This window comes from Castor canadensis, chromosome 1 (assembly GCF_047511655.1).
Source record: "Castor canadensis chromosome 1, mCasCan1.hap1v2, whole genome shotgun sequence".
In the NCBI taxonomy this organism is placed as follows: Eukaryota; Metazoa; Chordata; class Mammalia; order Rodentia; family Castoridae; genus Castor; species Castor canadensis.
The window spans coordinates 120,765,937-120,786,402 of NC_133386.1; the positions used below are offsets into that span (position 1 = coordinate 120,765,937).

Here is a 20,466-nt window from a genome sequence, read left to right on the forward strand (position 1 = left end):
GGAAAGGAGAGCTCTATTTGACTTTACCATGTCAAGAAGTTGTCAATCAGAACCTGGTTGGTTAGAGGTAGAAAGATACTCATTTTGATAGACTTCAGGAACACAAAGTGTCTTCCAGCCTGTTGGAACAAGTAGACTTTGCAGGCAGTCCTAAGGAAGTCAGACTGGACTTCTCAACTTGTCACTGCAAATCAGTTAACCATTCAAGCTATATATCCACCATTGTATTCTGCTTCATGATGGCTATTTCACTTTACATTTTATATAAAAGAAAACATGACTGCAATTTGCTTTAAAAATTCCATAGAAATGCACCTTTTTGACAAGCAAAGTTTTACTAAATAATCTCAGCAAATTTCAATAGAATTTATTTTTCAGTATCACAGTCTTTCAATGTCAATGAAAATAATAACTTATGGATTACAATGTATCTTTAACCTGACAAGAAAACTGTATAAACATAAATTCTAAATAGAGAAAATGAGGTGCAGGTAGCCATGCTTTCTCAGTGCTTTAATACTTCATTAAAAAAATAAACACAGTACTAATCATCATTTTGATCCCAGTGAACAAAAACTTAAAACTACATTTATTAATCAGTGTTGAAGTCTAAAACCAAAATGATCCTTTAACAGTATGGCCAAATGGACAAATCCACTCTAAGTTAATCACAATGCAAAATTTTGACCAAATTAAAGTGGCTCTCTTTGTTACCACAGCACTAGAGTCTGTCTTTTTGTTGGGTTTCAATGTGTCGTAACAACCAAGGATAGGATTACAAATAAACAGACGTATACAAGGCTTGATGAAATTAAATATGAAGGATTAAGCATTTTTAACTTCTAGGTTACAATTCTGCTGTAACACAAGTTCTACTGCATCATTTACAATGGCCTAAAAACATTTTAGCAATGAGATCATATTTTTTTAAATGCCATTGTTCCTATATGTTACATTAACTGAGGACATCGCAACCGCTTAAGCCTTTTATTAGCTTAAAAATGCATAACTTTTCCCTGATATACTCTAATGACTATATTTCAATCAGCAGTCTGAACTACTTTCATAATCAGCAATGACTATATTTTGCCACTTCTTAACTCCAGAGTGAAAAGGACGGATGACAAAGACTTCTGAAAAGGAAGCATGAGAGCATGAATCCAGTTAGTAATGAAACAGACTCTTTAACAACTGCTGGGTTTTTGTATTCAGTTGTAAATTATGTAGATGAAACAGTTGAGAAGGAACAAACTATCAAACTTGCCAAAACTTTTTTGTTCCATTGTATTTTGATCCCTTCTTAGACAACCACAGTACACAAACTGTGCTACAAAGAAGTCAGTCCTTCTAAGTGAAAACAAATGTCCTATACTTATAGGAAGCCTAAGTGATTTGTTTTCAAATATTTGATTTTAAATAGTCAAGTATAATGCTACTGTAAAAGATTTCAACTGTAGCAGATGTGTTAATTTTCATTTGTTCCTAACCTGCCACAAGAATGTAAGTTCACCGGACTGCCAAATAGCCCATCTGGTCACTGAGAAAGACAGTGTCATCAGCTGAATAAAAGAGCATTCACACCACTAGGACATTGACCCAAATGGTTTAAGAACCATCTTTGCATCCCTGATGTAAGAATGGCCGCCTTCTCCATGTTGCTCTACACTGAGCAGCATTGTCTGTGGAGAGGTCCTTTAAATCTATAACATTCCATACTACAGATACCCATTCAAAAGTTAAAAAAATACAGACCAAATCCATGTACCCGTGATCCTTTGTAAATCCTAAACTATAGAAATATTCTTAGTTTTAACCAAGAATATATTGGAATGAACTAAAGACATCTTTTTAAGTAATTTTACTCTTGTTATTTCATTTCTATATAGATTATTCAATATTGTTTGTGGACATAATTTAATCAATAATATATCATAATGTCAACCACTACAGAGATCCAGAATCAGATTCTGGCTACAGAGGAAGCTTAATTATTAAGCAACACCTGTCTAAAAAGCTTCTGTATTTCTGATTGATAAGGAAAAAAAAAAAAGCATCTCTCATTGAAATAACACTGAAGTTGGAGCTCGGGCCTCCTTCTTTGTGTTGAACATAATAACCCTTCAGGATAAAAATGATGAAACAGACAGTCACATTAACAATTTACAGTCATCTTCAAGAAAACTCTATGGGCAACTCTGGTGTTACAACTGTGTATCTTGGATCCAATCTAGGGATGAAATCCTGAAATTCCTTAGATGCACCAGTACCAAACACATCCAGGGCTTTTCGGTTCATGACAGCAAATCTGTAAAACAGAAGATATAATGAAACAATATTTAACAAAGTTTACAAAATAAAATGACTCTATTTGACTTAGTTTTCAGGGAAGTGGAAAACAGAAATGGTAGACATGGATAAAGACCTAAACCCAGTAGCAGATTCAAAAGTCAAATGGGTAATTCATAGTCTAAGATTCACTGCTCAGTATTTAATTTAAGGCAATAATCTCCAGACCTGAAAGCACAGATTTCAATCATTTCAAATGCTTCCAGAGTTCCTTTCAATAGAGTGCTTCACATAGAAAATTTGGCTTATTGCTATTTTTCTAATGACTGAAATCATAGGAAACTAAGTAAACTGAATGAGCTAACATTTTCCAATGAGGCAAAGGTATTAAATGTAATTTCTCTCTCAACGAAGATCTTAATGCCTCACAGTCAAAAGAAAACACATCCACATATGCAAATATTTAATGACTGAAAAGCAAACATCATACAGATTCTCAGCTTACTAGTGGACACAACAGAATACAACTGTACCTAATGTTAGTCATCATCTAACCTAAGAGATATAAAAAATTTTAGATTATTTTCAATAGACATGTGTTGTCTTTTTTTGTTGTTTGTTTTTTTGGCAGTACTGAGGTTTGAAATCAGAGCCTCATACTTTCTAGGCAGGTGCTCATTTGAATCAGTCCACCAACCTGTAAATTTTTAAAAGACACATATTTAGCTAATGTAAAGGATGGACCTTTTGTGGCTCTGTGCCTATTCGTAAGCATTTCCTTTCCGAAGAGGACGGAAGAATGAACTTATGTTTTGAATCATTGACCAGGGTCAATATTCCAAGAACAAATAAATGTGACTTGTAGTTCTTTCATAAAGTAAGTTCCCTTCCAAAACAATCAACTTGTAAAGTCATTAATGTACAGAAATCTAAATGACAAAAATGGGTGAAAATATAATAATATGAAGGATACAACTGTCATGACTAAGAGGAAGAATTCTGAAGCTGCACTGCCTGGCTTATCCCAGCTCCTTCATTTACTAGTTGTGTTACCCTGGCAAGCTATCTAACTTCTCTGTGATTCTGTTTCCTCGTATGTAAAACAAGGATGATAATAGTACCTATCTCATGAAGATATTTTAAGGATTAAATATACATGTATCATATGCATGCCTCTTAAACCATACCTGGGACATTTGCTATTATTATAAACATTTGCTACTGTTATTATTGTATGCTATTGTTAAATATTGCTATTATTTTAAACAATAATATGATTTGTCCTTCAAAGATTCAAGTACTAGAAACTTGGTTGCACTGTGGCAGTGACGAGAAGGTGGAACCTTTAAGATGTGGAACCTAGTGGAAAGTAAGTCATGAGGGCTCCACCCTCATGAGTTGATTAATTCTAGCCTTACATAGTGGGTTGGATCATTGATTAGTTCCCGTGAGAGCACATTTGTATAAAGTAAAGCCACATTACATGCTTGGCCCCTTCTGCATGTAGCCAGTTCCACTTCTGCTTCTGTGCCAAGCTGTGACACAGCCAGAGGGCCTCTACCATAACATTAGTGACATGCTATTTGAACCTTCCAGATACAAGAATCAAGAGACAAATAAAGCTCTTGTATAAGCCTCTTTTATGACCTCTTCATAGCAGGTATTCTCTTATAGCAATACAAAGAAGACTAAGGTAGTATGTGATATTATTTCATTCCAGAGAGAAAGAAACTTAGGCTTAGGAGAGTAAATATACTTCCCACAGTAAACCTGAAGGTACTAGAGCTGCAGTCAAACTTAGGTCTATCTGACTCCAAAGTCCATGTACTTACTATTAGGCCAAGCTGTCTTCCAAAGAATTAGATTAAGATTAAAAAAGAGAGGGTGGAAGAGAGGGAAAAAAGAACATGATAGGAAAAGCAGAGGAAAGTACACTTAACAACTTAACAATGTCAGTTATTTTTCCACAACTGAAGTCATTTAATTGTGCAGAGATGAACCATTTTAATGAATCTGTTATACATACTTCCATTGCTAGGAGACAAACTCAGGACGTTGCACGTGCTAGGCAAGTGCTCTGCCACTGAACTATATCCCTGGTCTGAATTTCTTTAATTAAAAAGAAGAAATCAAAGATTCAAAAAGGTGGGCTTAAGTGTTTATGGAGCAACTAGTTAGTTGATATTAATGATATTAATCTAGAACATTTAAAATACCTAAAATGTTATAAGGAAAGAAGTCAGAATAATGGTCACTCAAAGAATGTCCCATACATTCCTTATTACGTTAGCCATATTAGTTTATATATAAATACCTACTTTACAAAACTGGAAGAAGACTCTCTCAAAGAACAAAAAGATTCATAATCTTTTTATAGAAGTTGCTCTTTAGCAAGCATTTAAAGCATATCAGTCACTTACCTGCCCTTGGTGAGCCTTAAAAGGAACTTCCAGTAAGATGGTCTCAAGTTCTGAACTTCCATGACAGCCTGAGATTATTCAATGTGAAATTTCTTTTAGTAAATACAAATATTATCTGCACTCCTAAGAAATAATATAATTTTATCTTTCTTTGTTGCTTACTGTATTTTATGAATGAAAGTGAAAAACATGCATTTATGTTACTTCAGTATCAAGAATCTTTGTAAACATGCTTTCAAATAGAAATGCTCCTTTTGAAATAATAATTGAGTGAAGAGTTACTTTTATCAAGAAGCATTCACTGAGGATCAGGGTCTTGGGGAAGGGGCAGCAGGCACCATGTCCGGCCACAAAGGTGGCAAGAAGAAGCCCCTGAAACAGCCCAAGAAGAAGGCCAAGGAGATGGATGAGGAAGATAAGGCTTTCAAGCAGAAACAAAAAGAGGAGCAGAAGAAACTCAAGGAGCTAAAAGCGAATGCCCCGGGGAAGGGGCCCCTGGCCACAGGTGGAATTAAGAAATCTGGCAAAAAGTAAACTGATCTTGTGCCGAGATGATGGTGACCCTGATTCCATTCCTATTTAAACATCTGGATTTCCTGCCTTTTGCCATCTGTGGTCAGAATGAAGTGTTGTATTGGAGTCTGTTGTACATTTAAGAATAAACAACTTTTGTTAAAAAAAAAATCATAGTTTCAGTGGCTCATTGTCAGCCATTTGTACCTCAGCTGTGAATTTAAAATAAACCCAGCCTAGAATCCTGCCAAAAAAAATAAAAAGCAGTATTTACTGAGTACCCACAGAATAGCTGACACTTCATTGATTTTCTGACAGCATTTCTATGAGAAAGAATAAATAAAAGCTCTCCCCAAAACTTTACAATGGCCTTTAAACTACTACATCAATAATGATGGTTATAGAATTTAAACAGGTTAAACACTGCTTCTAAGAAACCTTTCTTCCCCATCCTCATTCCCTAAAGAATGTTAGGGAAATGTAATCTTTCATATTTATCCCCATGGAATGTTTTCTCTATGGAGGGTAATTAAATTGGGGCATTCTACCTGTGGTACTGGAGTAAGGATTGTACTCTACTTAACTATAAAAATGGGTCTGCTCATAAAACGGGCCTGGTCCATTAAGTTAACAAATTTGATGATTTGAAACGTGTAAGCTATTTTGCTGGAAAAACAAAAAACAACAAACAAAAAAAACATAAAATGTAATAAACAGAAATGTGTCCTGGCTTTCCCCCACATTGGCTTAATGTAAACGTGACAATTCTATTTCTCATTTCAACAACTATACTTACTGCATGGAAACAAATTGCTGTGGAGATGGAATAGATGATAGTATCCGCCTGAGGGAAATATGGAACCTTCCCTGCTTCAATGCCTTTGAAATACATTGTCTGTAAAACAAGCATAATGCAAGTTAACAGAGAGAACATTAAATAGCATTAACAATGCAGCACAGCTCCCTACCTGCAACTGTATTTCTACTGCTTTTATGTCATTTATTCACCAATGCTTTTCATTAAAGCACAAGTCCTCCCTCCCTTCCTCCCTCCTTCCCTTCCTTCCTTTCTCCCTCCCTCCCTCTCTCCATTTCTCCCTTCCCTCCCTCTTTGCCTCCCTCCCTTTCAGGAGTAAGAAATTTACAAATGAACAAATCATAATGCATAATACATGGCAGGTATCACTGATACACTTGATGAGAGGTAAAAGTATAAATGCTAAGTAAAATAGTTCTTCCTTGATACATGAAATAATTGTGTTCCTAAATATTTCTTATAATAAAACTTCTCTATTGAATGAGATTCTAAGTTAATGAAGGGCAAGAACCCTATCCAATACGTTTATATTTTCACCAGCACCTAGCACAGTAATGGGAGCATAATAAATACATGCATTTTACTCCCAAGAGAAAATTTGTCTGTATGTGCTACTGTTTGGATCTGGAATGTCCCCCAGAGTCTGAAGTATTAAAGGCTTATGCCCACAGTTGTGTTACTGGGAGGTGGTAGACCCTCTAAGAGGTAGGGTCTAGTGGGAAGTCTTCTGGTCATTTGGAGGCATGCCCTTGAAGGAAATATTGGCACTTCTGCCCCTTCCTCCCTCTCTTGTTCATTCTCAGCTAGGAGATGAATGGCTTTGTTCCACCATATACTACCTGCCATGACGTGCAGACCCAGGGAGCCACAGCTCCAAAACAACAGTCACTGACCGTGCACTGAAATTTCTAAAACTATGTGCCAGAATAAACTTTCTTCTCTTTGTAAGTTTACTGGTCTTGGGTATGTGTTATAGTAACAGAAAGCTGACTTACACAATGTAGCTTATTATTATATAATTTTTACCATACAGTAATATAGCATTTTAACAAAATTGGCTTTCATCATAGCAAAATGATTATCAATTATAACATTTTAATTAGTTTCACAAAGGTCATGCTAAGCTTAAATTTCTAATTCTCCTTACTAAAAAAATTCTCATCAGCACACTTTATATTCCAATTGATTTTGACAAGATCACATGTGACCTGATGATAAAGAATGAGGGAATAATCATTGCTTGGCTTAAAAAACCCTAGCTGCTTAAGGATGCAGCTGTAAAACATCTTTTACAAACTATATCTCAATATTGGTTTCCTTAGAGAAGCTACGTAGGGGATATATATTTTGTTACCAAGGGGATATTTCCTGTTTTTCACTCCTCTTTTCCTCTCTGTTAGCAAGAACTATCAGCTCTACTCCTAAACATAAACCAAATCTGTGTAATTCTACCTCTACTGCTACTATCCTGGAATAAGCCAGCATCTTCTGCCAGACACTATGTTTTATCAGCTTCCAATCTTGCCTCCCTTTAATATACTCTCTTTAGAATAGCCAGAATGTTCCTCTTAAAATATGAATTAAATGATGTCATTTCATGCTTAGAACTCTTCAGGAGCTTCCAAATGCATTGAGGAAAAAAACCCAAACTTTTCTTTACCCCAGCTTTCAAAATCCTATATGATCTGGATTCTGCCTGTCTCTGTCTTCCTGATTTCATTACGTATACATTCTTTTAACCTCTCAGTCTCTCTCTGTCTCTCTGTCTCTCTCTCTTTCTCTCTCTCTCTCTCTCTCATACACACACACACACACACACACACACACACACACACACACACGGGAAAAGCAAATATGCAATCTCTTAATGTCATTAGAGACATATTTTCAGTTAAAAAATTTAAAAACATGAACATGTTAAATAAAATCTATAATATTAACTTTGAACTGGAAATACCAATATGCTCAAAATGTATTTTCTCTCTCTAAAAAGAAAGGCAGAAAATGGATTCTTTAGCTCTATTCACTGGGAAGGCCAAGAAACAATGGCCAGCCTGGGAACAAAATATACTAACTAACATTCAGACTCTGTCACTTTCCACTAACAGAAGCTAGAAGCCATTGGAGAAAAAGCTAATTCTATGTCTAGAGAAGAAAATGGCCCAGATGAGCTTGGAATATCTTGCCTTATACCAAAAAAGGTATCAAAGATAAATGGCATACGTCAAAACAAACAAGCGTCAACTTAAAAGTGGCTGGCATGAGTAAAGATGAAAACACTGAGCATAATGAATGCAATTGGTTAAAAATCAATCAGATATGTTAAAATCCATGCCTTTATAATGATACTTGAAAATAATGACTTATGCTAATTTTGTGCAATGCTAAGTAAGGTACTAATCATTCTGAACACTGGTTACTAAAAAGAAGTAATTTAACATTTTATATTGATTTTCCTTAACAAATTATTTCAAAATAACCAAATACATGAAAAGGGAACTATTTCCTTAGAAATATTCTAGCTAATTAGTGCAGAAGAACAATACATAGTAGATTACTACCATTCTTCAACTCTTAATGAAATAGTTATAATGCCTGCTAAAACTCTTAGGTAAAGGCTGTTAGGGAAACTTTTTTTTTATTGTTTTATTATTCATATGTGCATACAAGGCTTGGGTCAATTTCTCCCCCATGCCCCCACTCCCTCCCTTACCACCCACTCCACCCCCTCCCTCTCCCCCCCACCCCCTCAATACCCAGCAGAAACTATTTTGCCCTTATCTCTAATTTTGTTGAAGAGAGAATATAAGCAATAATAGGAAGGAACAAGTGTTTTTGCTGGTTGAGATAAGGATAGCTATACAGGGAGTTGACTCACATTAATTTCCTATGCGTGTGTGTTACCTTCTCGGTTAATTCTTTTTAATCTAACCTTTTCTGTAGTTCCTGGTCCCTTTTCCTATTGGCCTCAGTTGCTTTTAAGGTAACTGCTTTACTTTCTCTGCATTAAGGGCAACAAATACAAGCTAATTTTTTAGGTGTCTTACCTATCCTCACCCCTCCCTTGTGTGCTCTCGCTTTTATCATATGCTCAAAGTCCAATCCCCTTGTTGTGTCTGCCCTTGATCTAATGTCCGCATATGAGGGAGAACATACAATTTTTGGTCTTTTGGGCCAGGCTAACCTCACTCAGAATGATGTTCTCTAATTCCATCCATTTACTGGCGAATGATAACATTTCGTTCTTCTTCATGGCTGCATAGAATTCCATTGGGTATAGATACCACATTTTCTTAATCCACTCGTCAGTGGTGGGGCATCTTGGCTGTTTCCATGACTTGGCTATTGTGAATAGTGCCGCAATAAACATGGTGTGCAGGTGCCTGTGGAGTAACCTGTGTCACAGTCTTTTGGGTATATCCCCAAGAGTGGTATTGCTGGATCAAATGGTAGGTCAATGTTTAGTGTTTTAAGTAGCCTCCAAATTTTTTTCCAGAGTGGTTATACTAGTTTACATTCCCACCAACAGTGTAAGAGGGTTCCTTTTTCCCCGCATCCTCGCCAACACCTGTTGTTCGTGGTGTTGCTAATGATGGCTATTTTAACAGGGGTGAGGTGGAATCTTAGTGTGGTTTTAATTTGTATTTCCTTTATTGCTAGAGATGGTGAGCATTTTTTCATGTGTTTTTTGGCCATTTGAATTTCTTCTTTTGAGAAAGTTCTGTTTAGTTCACTTGCCCATTTCTTTATTGGTTCATTAGTTTTGGGAGAATTTAGTTTTTTAAGTTCCCTATGTATTCTGGTTATCAGTCCTTTGTCTGATGTATAGTTGGCAAATATTTTCTCCCACTCTGTGGGTGTTCTCTTCAGTTTAGAGACCATTTCTTTTGATGAACAGAAGCTTTTTAGCTTTATGAGGTCCCATTTATCTATGCTATCTCAGTTGCTATGCTGCTGGGGTTTCGTTGAGAAAGTTCTTACCTACACCTACTAACTCCAGAGTAGCTCCTACTCTTTCCTGTATCAACTTTAGATTAGGGAAACTTCTGTTGGCTCTACAACACTTAAGCCCACTGATCAATCTTAGAATTACCAAGAGATACAACTAGCCATTTTTGTGATACAATACGACATTCACACAGAAAGTAAACTATTTCTGCCACCTTACCCTGGCCCCCAAAACCAAACTTGAATTGCTTCAGATTCTAGATCTAGTTAACAGTTTACAGGAAACCCAGTTTAAAAAAAAAATCACAAACAACATGAGTGAGGATGCATGTGGCAGAATCTAAAGTGTAGGAAATTCCACAGAGCTAATGACCTCAATCTTCAACAAATAGATGGCAGGGAAAAAAAAAACCAAAAAACAAAGAAAAGGAGATGGAGAAAGAAAGGAGGAGGAAGAGGAGAAGGAAAAAGGAAGAGGTGATAACTATTGCAAACTAAGGGACTTTGGATGTTTCAAACAGTTTGTACAAACATATTTATAAGACCATTAGTGAAGATGAAAACTAATTTGTTTTACTGCAGAACTGAGTTTTTAAAATGTATAATAATAGTATTGCAGTTGCACTTTGTTGGTATTGTTCATTTGTCCTTAAGAAATCTTTGTCCTGAGTTTTTAATAGATAAAATGATACAATCTCCGGCTTTAAAATGATTGCTTTAAAATGATTTGGTACTTGGGAGGCTGGGGAATGTATATGAAAGGAGACAGGCTGAATGTTGGTAACTGTTATAAGGATGCATGATGGGAACATGAGAGTCCTCCACTATTCCTTCTTCACTTGTGTATATTTGAAAATAGCACAAATGAAAAAAAGAATTAAAAATGGGGGGAATTAACTTTGTAAATACTTTGAAGGGACTACAATTTGCTTTTGTGCTGGGGATTTAAATTTCCTGCTGAAGCAGTTAGATAGCAGCTATAAAAGCTTTACATCCTTTGGAACAGTTCATGAATAAAACATTTTGCTTACCTCCACCAATTTGGAAGCTAGGTACATGGAAATTGTGGTGCTTTTATAAAACATCATTGATATGCCTGCCAAAAATCCTGAAACAACAAATAAGGAAAAACTGATCAGCTTGCAAATCATTTCTTTATCGATAAGTCATCAGAAATGTGAGTCACTTAAATAAACAGGAAAGAATTCACTGTAGCACTCCCTCTGCTTACAACCAGTCATGGACTCAGTTCTCTGTAACCCATATTTAAGATTAAAAATTGAAATTTAGAGTTAGATGCAGTTGTGAGTTATGGATAACAAGAAACTTTAATTTTTAAAAATAGCAGTGGTCTTGCAAAGAAGAATTTTTAAAACTAAATGTTAAAGGATGGTGAGACCATTCCTGGCTTGGGAGGGAATATCTATCCATGCAGCTTCCCGACAGCCACAGGGTTCTCAGGGCTCTCATCGTACTTCTTGCCAAGCATTATGTTCTATCTGCAAATGGAAAACAAAGAGGGGGCTGGCATAGCAACAGTGGGATTATTGCTAATAAATCTCTGACAAGTGACCTATTTAACTCAAGTGGCACACATATTGCACTTTAAAAAACAATCTTTGGTTTTATTTCATTTTAGTATCTTTCTTGGCAGCACTGGGGTTTGAATTTAGAGCCTCACAGGGCAGGGGCTCTCCCCCGGAAGCCACGCCTCCAGCCCTTTTGGCTTTATTTTTCAGACAGGGTCTTGTGTTCTTTTGCCTAGGTCAGCCTTGGACTGTGATCCTTCTACCTATGCCTTCTGCATAGCTAGGATTGCAGATGAGTGTCACCATGCCCACCTTGTTTGTTGAGATGGAGTCTCACTAACGTTTTGTCTGGGCTGGCTTCAAACTATGATCCTCCTAATCTCTGCCTCCTGAGTAGCCCAGCTCTTTTATTTTTATAAAAAATGGTTAAGCTCCTTTTAAAAATTATTTAAGTATGTCTTTCCAGTGGTAAAAGCAGAATTTTAAAGGAAATTTACTTGAACTTTTATTAATTACTTATATAATTTTTCAAGTTTTTATGCTCTTTTGTGACACATTCTCTAAGATTTCTGTCCTGTGGCATAGAAGATACCATAGTCATTACACTGCCAACTCAAAACACCAAATGGCTCAATACCTTGACTTTGCAGAGGAACTATTTGGGCAAGGGCCTCAGTTGCAATAAAGACAGAGGTACACAGAAATCAGAAGGACTTGGAAGGCATTTCCTATCCATTCTAACTACCAGTTGATACAACAATAATTGTTCTTTGTTATTACTGTTTTACCAGCAATAATAGCATGCAGTTCATCATCTAGGTTTCTGATCCAGCGCAAGAAGCAACTCGTACCCTGTATTAAGGAGAGAATACAATGACCTCAGTTGTTTTATTTCTAGAGGAAATGCATGAAAACAAAACTACTGTAATAATGACCTTGGAGACAAACTGGTAATCCTACATAGATCAGACTGAAAATACATGATTGGGAAATTTAGGCACAAAAATAAATTAAAGCACAAAAGATGGGAAGGAAGACTTAGATACAGTGTTGGAAGGTTTTTATACTGTATGTGAATGGTTTACTATGATTCAAAGATTGGCTGATAAATTAAAGATATATGTTCCAAATACGAAGGCAAAAGAAAGATTAATAATGGGCTGATAGTGAAGATAAAATGGAGCCATAAAAAAATTACAACCAATCCAGAAGAAGTCAGAAAAAGGCAAAAGACAAACAAGGAAAACAGTGGAGCCAATACAAAACTACTAGGAAGAAGGGAGATCCAAGCTCATCAATATCTCATAAGTACATGAAATGTAACATACTAATTAAAAGACAGAGATTATGGATTAGATAAAAACAAAGGAAGTACTAACTTTGCAGTTTAAAATGAGGATAGAATGATTAAAGTCAAAGAATAGAAACATGCCTACAGGTCAACCATAATTAACACACTTTATAATTTTGAATCTGTATTCAGATTTAGAATGTTATATATTCAATAAAATATGTCAGCAATATGATCAGCATATTAGTGATCTCATTAGACAAAAGACCATTACCTAAAGCTATGGAGTACTTTACAGATGTGTTTAAGTGGGAGCTTAGGTATATGTGCGCAAATTTATCAGGGCATACAGAGGATATAAAAGAATTTTATTCGAGATGGTATAACAGGAATAGTGAGTAGATAAGGGAGTGAAAATCAGTCATTGCTTATATAAGCTACAATACCAAGTATTTTTTAATTTAATCAAGTATTATATCAGCAAGAAGGGTCTGAAATATGTTTAAACTAGTAACCGGGCAATGAATACAATAAAGAAAAAACAGACCCAGTGTATTATCATTCATGCACTGGAAATAGCAGAAAATTCATATTTTCTTAGTATCTATTAATTGAAAAATAAAAAATGAGTCCTTAAGATCTTTAATATTATATGCAAATGCGATATGCTGAAACATTCAAGCATGTTAAACAACGTCCTTAAGGAAGAAATTTCTCAAGTCTGAATCCTCAATGTATCTTGCATATATTTGGTGATGTCAAGATAGTTATGAATATTCCAAAAAGAAACAATAAATGCAATGATAGCTGAATTAAAGCCATCTTATTCTCACAACAGTCATGTTATTTATTTTTCATTTTTCTTTCCTCTTCTGGAAAGCTTACCTTGTATATACTAACAAAAGAGCCAAGAAAAGCTCCAAGCTGAAAGTTTTCTTTGTTGTAGAAGAGAGAAAGTAACCGAGATGGCTGTGTAAACAGATGCCTAAAGGCAGAGGGGATTCGGAGGCAGCATTGGATCAAGTATCCCACACTAAACATTCTGATGAAGCCCTAGAGAAAATTGGGAGAAAATTCTAATTTACAACCAAATTTTAGCTTCATACTATGAATTTTCCATCTCAGAGTCAAAGCAAAATTTGAAATTATTTCATACAAGATTATATCATAGTAGGTTGCAAAATAAATTCTTAAAACCTCAGTGATTTTAAAGCAATTACCTTAAAGAATAAGGGTGAAATCTTAGCTTGATTATACCTTCTTTGATTTATACTTGCCTATGCCCTAAAATTCCATTTCTTGACATTTTTTGTTGACAATAACCAGGATTTTTAATTCCTAAGCCACAAGTTTTAGAAACAAAACACTGAAATTCCAAAAAAAATTAACAAAACCAAATGCTTTTGGAAATTTTAACATAAAACTGACCTTAATCAGTAGTGCAAAAAGGGATTCTTTTGACAGAAAAATAATTTCATTATTTGTCTAGACCTTTGGTACCAAATTTCTAATGATCAGATTAAAAGAATTTACCAGGAAAAAATAATAGTATCTAAGTTTTTATTCCTGTACTCAATTGTCAGTCTAAAACATCTCTATAGAGGAGAGGTCATTTTGAGGTATATCAAACCAAATTGAAAATGTATTGCAATACTGGCCCCCCATCCTCCTCCTCTCACCACACTAGAATAGAATAATATCTGCACCCCTATCCTTGACTGACTGATGAGTTCTAAAAGTCAGGTTTGTATTTTCCAGATTGCAGCTTTTTTGTCTAGAAAGAAATGGATTACCATGAAGAAGTATTGGTTACTTTACCTAAAAATACCTAATACCTGGATAAAACATGGGGGGGGGTAATTAATTACTGTAAACTATCATGTATTTGCTTAACTGAAACCACCTCCTATTTGTTTCACGCATAAAATGGTCATGCTTTTATTTTGTCATTGTAATCCTGTAATATTAACCTAGGGATTTGGGGGCTCACAGTCATGTTACAATCTTCTCATGCTATTTTCAAAAGGCTAAAAAGTGATTTTTTAAATTATTCTTTCATGTACTCAGAAATGTTTGCTGAATGTCTGTTCATGTGCCAAGCATTACACTAGATCCTTGAGGCTACAGTGTGAAGAAGACACAAAATACTTGCTTTTTCATGCTCATTGAAAAAAAGTAAACACATAAACAAATAATTTCAGATTATAATAAATGTTATGAAGGAAATAATCAGGGCATTAGAGTAACCTGAACTAGACTGAGTGGTAAAGAAAGGTTACTGAGGATGTGACATTTAAGTAGACCCCCAAACAGAAGAAGCCAGCATGAAAAAAAACATTTTAAACAGCTTGGACATATAGCACAAAGCCAGTAAAGTGGCCGGCAGGTAGCAGGAATCAACGAAGAGTTAGTGTTAACCAACAAAAAGTTAACAGTAAAGTAACTTGAAGAGAATAAAATTAATGTAAATATTTACTCACTGACATGACTTAACATGTGGTGTAATAATGAGGTGAACTGCCAAAAAATTTTAGCCTTTGCATTGTAAATTCTTTATTTACAGGCCTCCAAACAGTTTCACATTCATGATATAATACTCCAATTTAAACAAAAATTACCAAGTTTTTAATACAGTATAAAATGGCAAACATTGGAAAGAATCATTAGTTTTTTAATTATTTGATAATTCTCACTTGTTTTCTCCATCACTCCCCACACCCCAATTTCCCCAATACCTCTGATTCAATTAGAGTACTTCTCTTAGACCTCTCCTGAATCCTATGTCTAAACTATAATGATGAAAGGAATGGTAATTCAATCCCAGAATGGTAATTCTGGGATTGCCAGCAATGTTGACTTTTTACCTCCCACTTTAAAAGGGAGGCAGAAAACTAGATTTGGAAATTGTACATCAGGAACTCCTGGACATCTGAAAGAATACTCTACTGCTGGACATATTATTGGGGGTTCTGAAGGTTAAGTGTGGACTTGGGTGAATGCCACTGTCAACACTGGCACAGGCATTCACACCCACAGCACTTATGTGGGATGGTTCCTTCTGTCTACACAACCATAAGGAGACTGTCTCTGAGGTACTGTACAACTCAGCTCTTACCATCACCAACCGAGGGGAATGAGACCTTATAAGAAAACATTAAGGGTTAAAAGCATTGGTATCACTAAAGTACAATTCAAAACCAAGGGACCTGCAGCAGATGGTGCCACCTGTGCCAGACAAACTGCAGTGAAAACACTCTTCCCAGAGCTGGCGGTGATGGAAGAAGGATTCACAGCACAGGCAGTGAATATTGGGGTGAGGACAGTTTCATGCTATTACATTAAGTATATAAGAGAACAGGGAATTTATGCCAATGGGCACAGCTAACTTCCCTAATGAAGAACAACTGTGGATATGCTCCAGTTAGCTCAATGCCTTTAAAAAATGTAACAGATTTCTAAGTCCAAAACCAAATCCACTGTACCAGACTGTACACAGTATGTCTCAGTTTGTATATACTATACATTGATCTGGCTGGCATATCACATAGTCCAAGGGCCTGTACTAGGATGTACTTCTAAGTATAAATTTTAAGGATGTTTTCTCTTTTGTTGTTCTCTCATTATCTCTCTTACGTCATAAGGCTTTTCTTTTTAACTTTGTTGTTGGTTTTTGTAGTACTAGGTTTTAAGCTCAGGCCCTCATGCTTGCTAGGCAGGCATTCTACTAACTTCATAAGTTTTACATAAGTTGATTTTTTAAAAACAGTGCTTGGAATCAAAGCCAAGGCCTCCAACATGCTAGGCAAGTGTGCTACCACTTGCCCAAGCCCAGCCCAAGATAATCTAATTTTTAAGCAGGATAATTTTTAAAATGTTTAAAGATCTGATTAAGTGAATATTAAAAGTCATAGTATTACCTAGTTCCATAAACTTCTTAATTTTCAAGTCAAATGCAAAGAATGAGAGCAATTTTTGTCAACTTTTCCATTTACTTGAAAGGTATTTCATAATAATTAAATTATATATGTAAATGCATATATATATGTATGTGTGTGTGTATATATATATATATATATATATATATTCTCCATTGTTAAGAAAGTAGATACTTTCACATACTTACTTTAATGCAGTAAGAGATACAATTATCTTCATAGTGTTTGCAACATCTATGCCTTGGTCCATGCTTGCATCTGAAATTAAACAGCAACAACAAAAAACCCCACTAAACTAATTATAATTATGTATGTATATGTGCGACCACATGCGTGTGCTTGTGTATTTGCAGATCTATTTCAAACTCTCTAAACAATAAAGGAGAAAAACATTACCATTTATTTCTAAATGTGTGTAACTTTTTTTCCTTAGGATATACAGAAACACAGATAACAGGTATTTTTTTTTTCCTTTGGGTTTACTATTTGATGTTGTACAAAATGTGTGACTGCAGTCAGAACACTTGGAATGTGGAAGAGAAAAGCCACACTGAGAAGTGTTTGTAACTAAATATGAAAAATACGTTATCTGTATACATTGCCAAATCTTTGGGAGCTTTACATCGCTTATGGCCATAAATTATCCGTGAAGCCAGGACTTGAGCAAAAATCATAATGAGAATGTGCTCAGGTTACAGGAATTTATACTTAATTATATTTGAAAGAAAACATCTGGAACAGAAACATGATATAGTATTAGAATTCAAAATTCAGTTTTTTAAATATAGAATTAGAAATCATGTAGGAATTTAAAAGTAGGCTATTTGTGATTTAACTATAGACCACTTAACCCTCTGGTCTTTAATATAAACATTCTTGCTGTGAGGACTACTGTTCAAGACATACTCATTTGAATCATTTGGTGCGGTAACTTCAGGACTATTTATTCACCCTTGGCATAAAAATGTAAGCAGACTATCTAACAGGGTTCTAGTTCTGTCCCTTTCTCTTTGAAGGGCTCATGTTCCAACATTAAGTAGTCCTTATGACTTCCTTCAGACTAGGATTATTTTCATGATTGGTGCACATACTCTTTCTTATTTTTAACAATAACTGCACAGCAGTGCTCCAGCTCTGCACCTTGCTGTGCTTATTTGGTAATTGATTAGCATGACATTTTCAGAAATATACTTTGCACTGCAGTTGGATCACACAGGCACCCTTTCCTAGTCACAGGTGACAGCAACAGTTCACACCAACCTACCCTTTATGTCATAAGAATGATAAGACAGATGTGGTCATGCGAAGATGCTGAGTTTACTACAGCTGGCAGCTTTGAAAGAGGTGAACCACAGCAGCATCACCTTAGGCAAAGCATCACTCTTCATACTTCCGAGTGTCCTCTTCAAAGACATTTCAGCCTTTCCTACCACAGCTACATAGGAATTATTAACTGGCTTCGCTAGTGAAGTTAAATGCCAGTATCAACTATTCTGTCATTTTATATTTCCTTCGTCACTCATTAAAATAGCTTTCCAAGTCCTACAATGCCAATCTCTTATATTATTTGCTTTATTTCTCAATTAATTTGCATCTGCTCCATCCCAGTGGACCCACTGTGGGTACTCTTAACATGTTAAAAGTTTCTGCTATGACCTGATCAGTTCTGAGACCAAAGCATCATTCACCCACATAATTCATTCTTTGTATTCTCTGTTATTTCCATTAATGGGGATCCTCTCTCCCTTTCTCCACTAAGGTAACCCATAACTATTTTTGAATTTGCTTAAATAACTTCACCACAATTATTCCTGCCATCTACTATTCCTTTTCTGTTTACTCCACTTCTGTGTGCTGTGTATGCTAAAATGAAGGCAAAAATCTTTAAATTCAAAGTCCCCACTCTCCATTCCTACATTATATTAGTCAACTTCATGTGTTATTTAGTTAATGCTCACAGTAATCATTCATAAAGATTATTAACCCCAGTAAACAGATAAGGACTTTGAGATGCATACTCATCCAAAGTCACAAAGCTGGTTGAGGCAAAATAAGATTGAAAGATACCATTTCTAATTTCTTAAAGGGCTTCACCTTCCTATAATTCATTCTGTCCTCTCTAAAATATCACTACCATGATTACTTTTATTGGCTGATATCCTAATTTTAAAGCATTAAATTTATTTCATTAAATCTCTACACTGGAATTATAAATGAATGCAAGAAATATAAGCATTTCATTCTTTGTGTAACACACAAAGACTTCTTTTTTCAGTCTGAGAGTCCTAAAACTGTCACTGTTACACAATATCCTTTACTGGAGACTTGCTTCTTATTATTCCTGCATCTTCCTGAATCACTCTCTGGAACTCTTCTTTCCATAGTTAGCATGTCCAATTAGCACTGGCTAATCTATTTCCTGAATCTGTTTCCATCATCACCTCCTGTAACTCTGCTGTCTAAAACAGAAAAGTATTGTAATTTAATGAAAATCTATTTTAGAGGTATGTGATAGTGTACCTTCCCATGAGAAAGAACAAATAACATCCATGGTGCCATCATATGCCTTTTATAAAATTCTATGTATAGATTTTGGTTAAAAAAAAAGGAACATTGTTATTTGAGTAGAAAAAAAATGCCTTCCCTTAGTACCCTTAGTAAAGATATCATATAAAACTGTGACAAAGTATGCCAAAATATCAAGATAAAGAACTCACATTGAATCCACAAGTTTCTTAACTAGAGTAATTATGTTCATTCTTCTTGGTTTTTCCTCATGTTCCTCTATCCTTTGTTCCACTTTTGCATATGCTGCCTCTGGTGAATAAGAATGTGTGGGAATTTCTTCCTTCCCTACAATGAACCTAAAGAAAAGAGCACAATGTGAGGCATTTTTTCATCTAAAAGGAAAAAAATAAAAAGAAAAATTGTTTATATACAAATATAGTTTAGAGACTCTTATTTTTTAAAATATTTTCACTATTTATATAAAATCTAATTATCCTTTGAAGAAAAACAGACTTTAAAAATCTGAATACTCAGAAACTTTTAATAGTAACTAGTTTGGCATGCAGGTATTTTTAAATCAAATTAATCAAGTAAAATACAGCACAGTGGTTTTATGAAGTAATCATTAACTTAGGGCACCAGTTTTTCAGACATTGCATGCCTTAAAGATTTTCAATTTAGGTCTACTGGTCAACCACAAAAATTTAATGGTTTTACTAAATGCTGGTAACAGTTACAATTAAATTAGCTTCTCACTTAAAATAAAACTAAATTCATACCTAATATCATTTTGAGTCATAAACAGCTGCAGTACAGTAGAAAGTCATTTGTAAAGGAAATGACTTCAGTTCCCTAGGAAAATAGAGGTAACTAAAGAATGAGAATAAAATATAGTCAAGATGCCACCTATCTTCGTACTATTTCATTAAAAATGCCTAAACTCCATGTTATTTCAATCTACTTATTTTATCTGGAAAAATCAAACACCCAGATAATACCATTCCTATTTCATCAAAACTGAACAATATTTTCCACAGAAAAATGCAACAGTTTTCATTATTACTACCATTAGCTATCACTCACAAAGTATCCTTTCTCAGAGTTTTCATTATTGCATCTGCATTACAAAAAGTCATTGCTCTTCATAAAGAATGAGTCAAATGGGGAGATAACAGGAGATAAATATGATCAAAGTACATAATATTTATGTGTGAGAATA

The 20,466-nt window shown here is 35.1% G+C and overlaps 2 protein-coding genes across 10 annotated transcripts in view; one reads left to right on the forward strand and one right to left on the reverse strand.

The window, feature by feature from the left end:
* Positions 1-347: 347 nt before the first annotated feature.
* The window catches only part of Tmem135 (transmembrane protein 135), a 228,762-nt gene continuing 208,643 nt past the window's right edge, over positions 348-20,466 (reverse strand). For all 9 annotated transcript variants that reach the window (XM_074081564.1, XM_020177322.2, XM_020177321.2 and 6 more), the window contains 8 exons: positions 19,457-19,603; positions 16,928-16,997; positions 13,690-13,857; positions 12,302-12,365; positions 11,016-11,092; positions 6,016-6,114; positions 4,707-4,774; positions 348-2,305 (listed from right to left, as the gene is read on the reverse strand). In XM_074081564.1, coding sequence (XP_073937665.1) covers positions 2,173-2,305; positions 4,707-4,774; positions 6,016-6,114; positions 11,016-11,092; positions 12,302-12,365; positions 13,690-13,857; positions 16,928-16,997; positions 19,457-19,603 — 826 coding nt within the window. In that variant the 3' untranslated portion in view covers positions 348-2,172. The remainder of the gene's footprint in view (positions 2,306-4,706; positions 4,775-6,015; positions 6,115-11,015; positions 11,093-12,301; positions 12,366-13,689; positions 13,858-16,927; positions 16,998-19,456; positions 19,604-20,466) is intronic.
* On the forward strand, positions 5,022-5,332 carry LOC109695027 (translation machinery-associated protein 7-like). Its single transcript, XM_074081578.1, has one exon. It carries the CDS (start codon positions 5,046-5,048, stop codon positions 5,238-5,240), a length of 195 nt encoding a protein of 64 aa, XP_073937679.1. The 5' UTR covers positions 5,022-5,045; the 3' UTR covers positions 5,241-5,332.

What these genes read in the sequence shown, in the direction of transcription:
- LOC109695027 (XM_074081578.1), top strand. Translation starts at nt 5,046, where the DNA reads ATGTCCGGCCACAAAGGTGGCAAGAAGAAGCCCCTGAAACAGCCCAAG.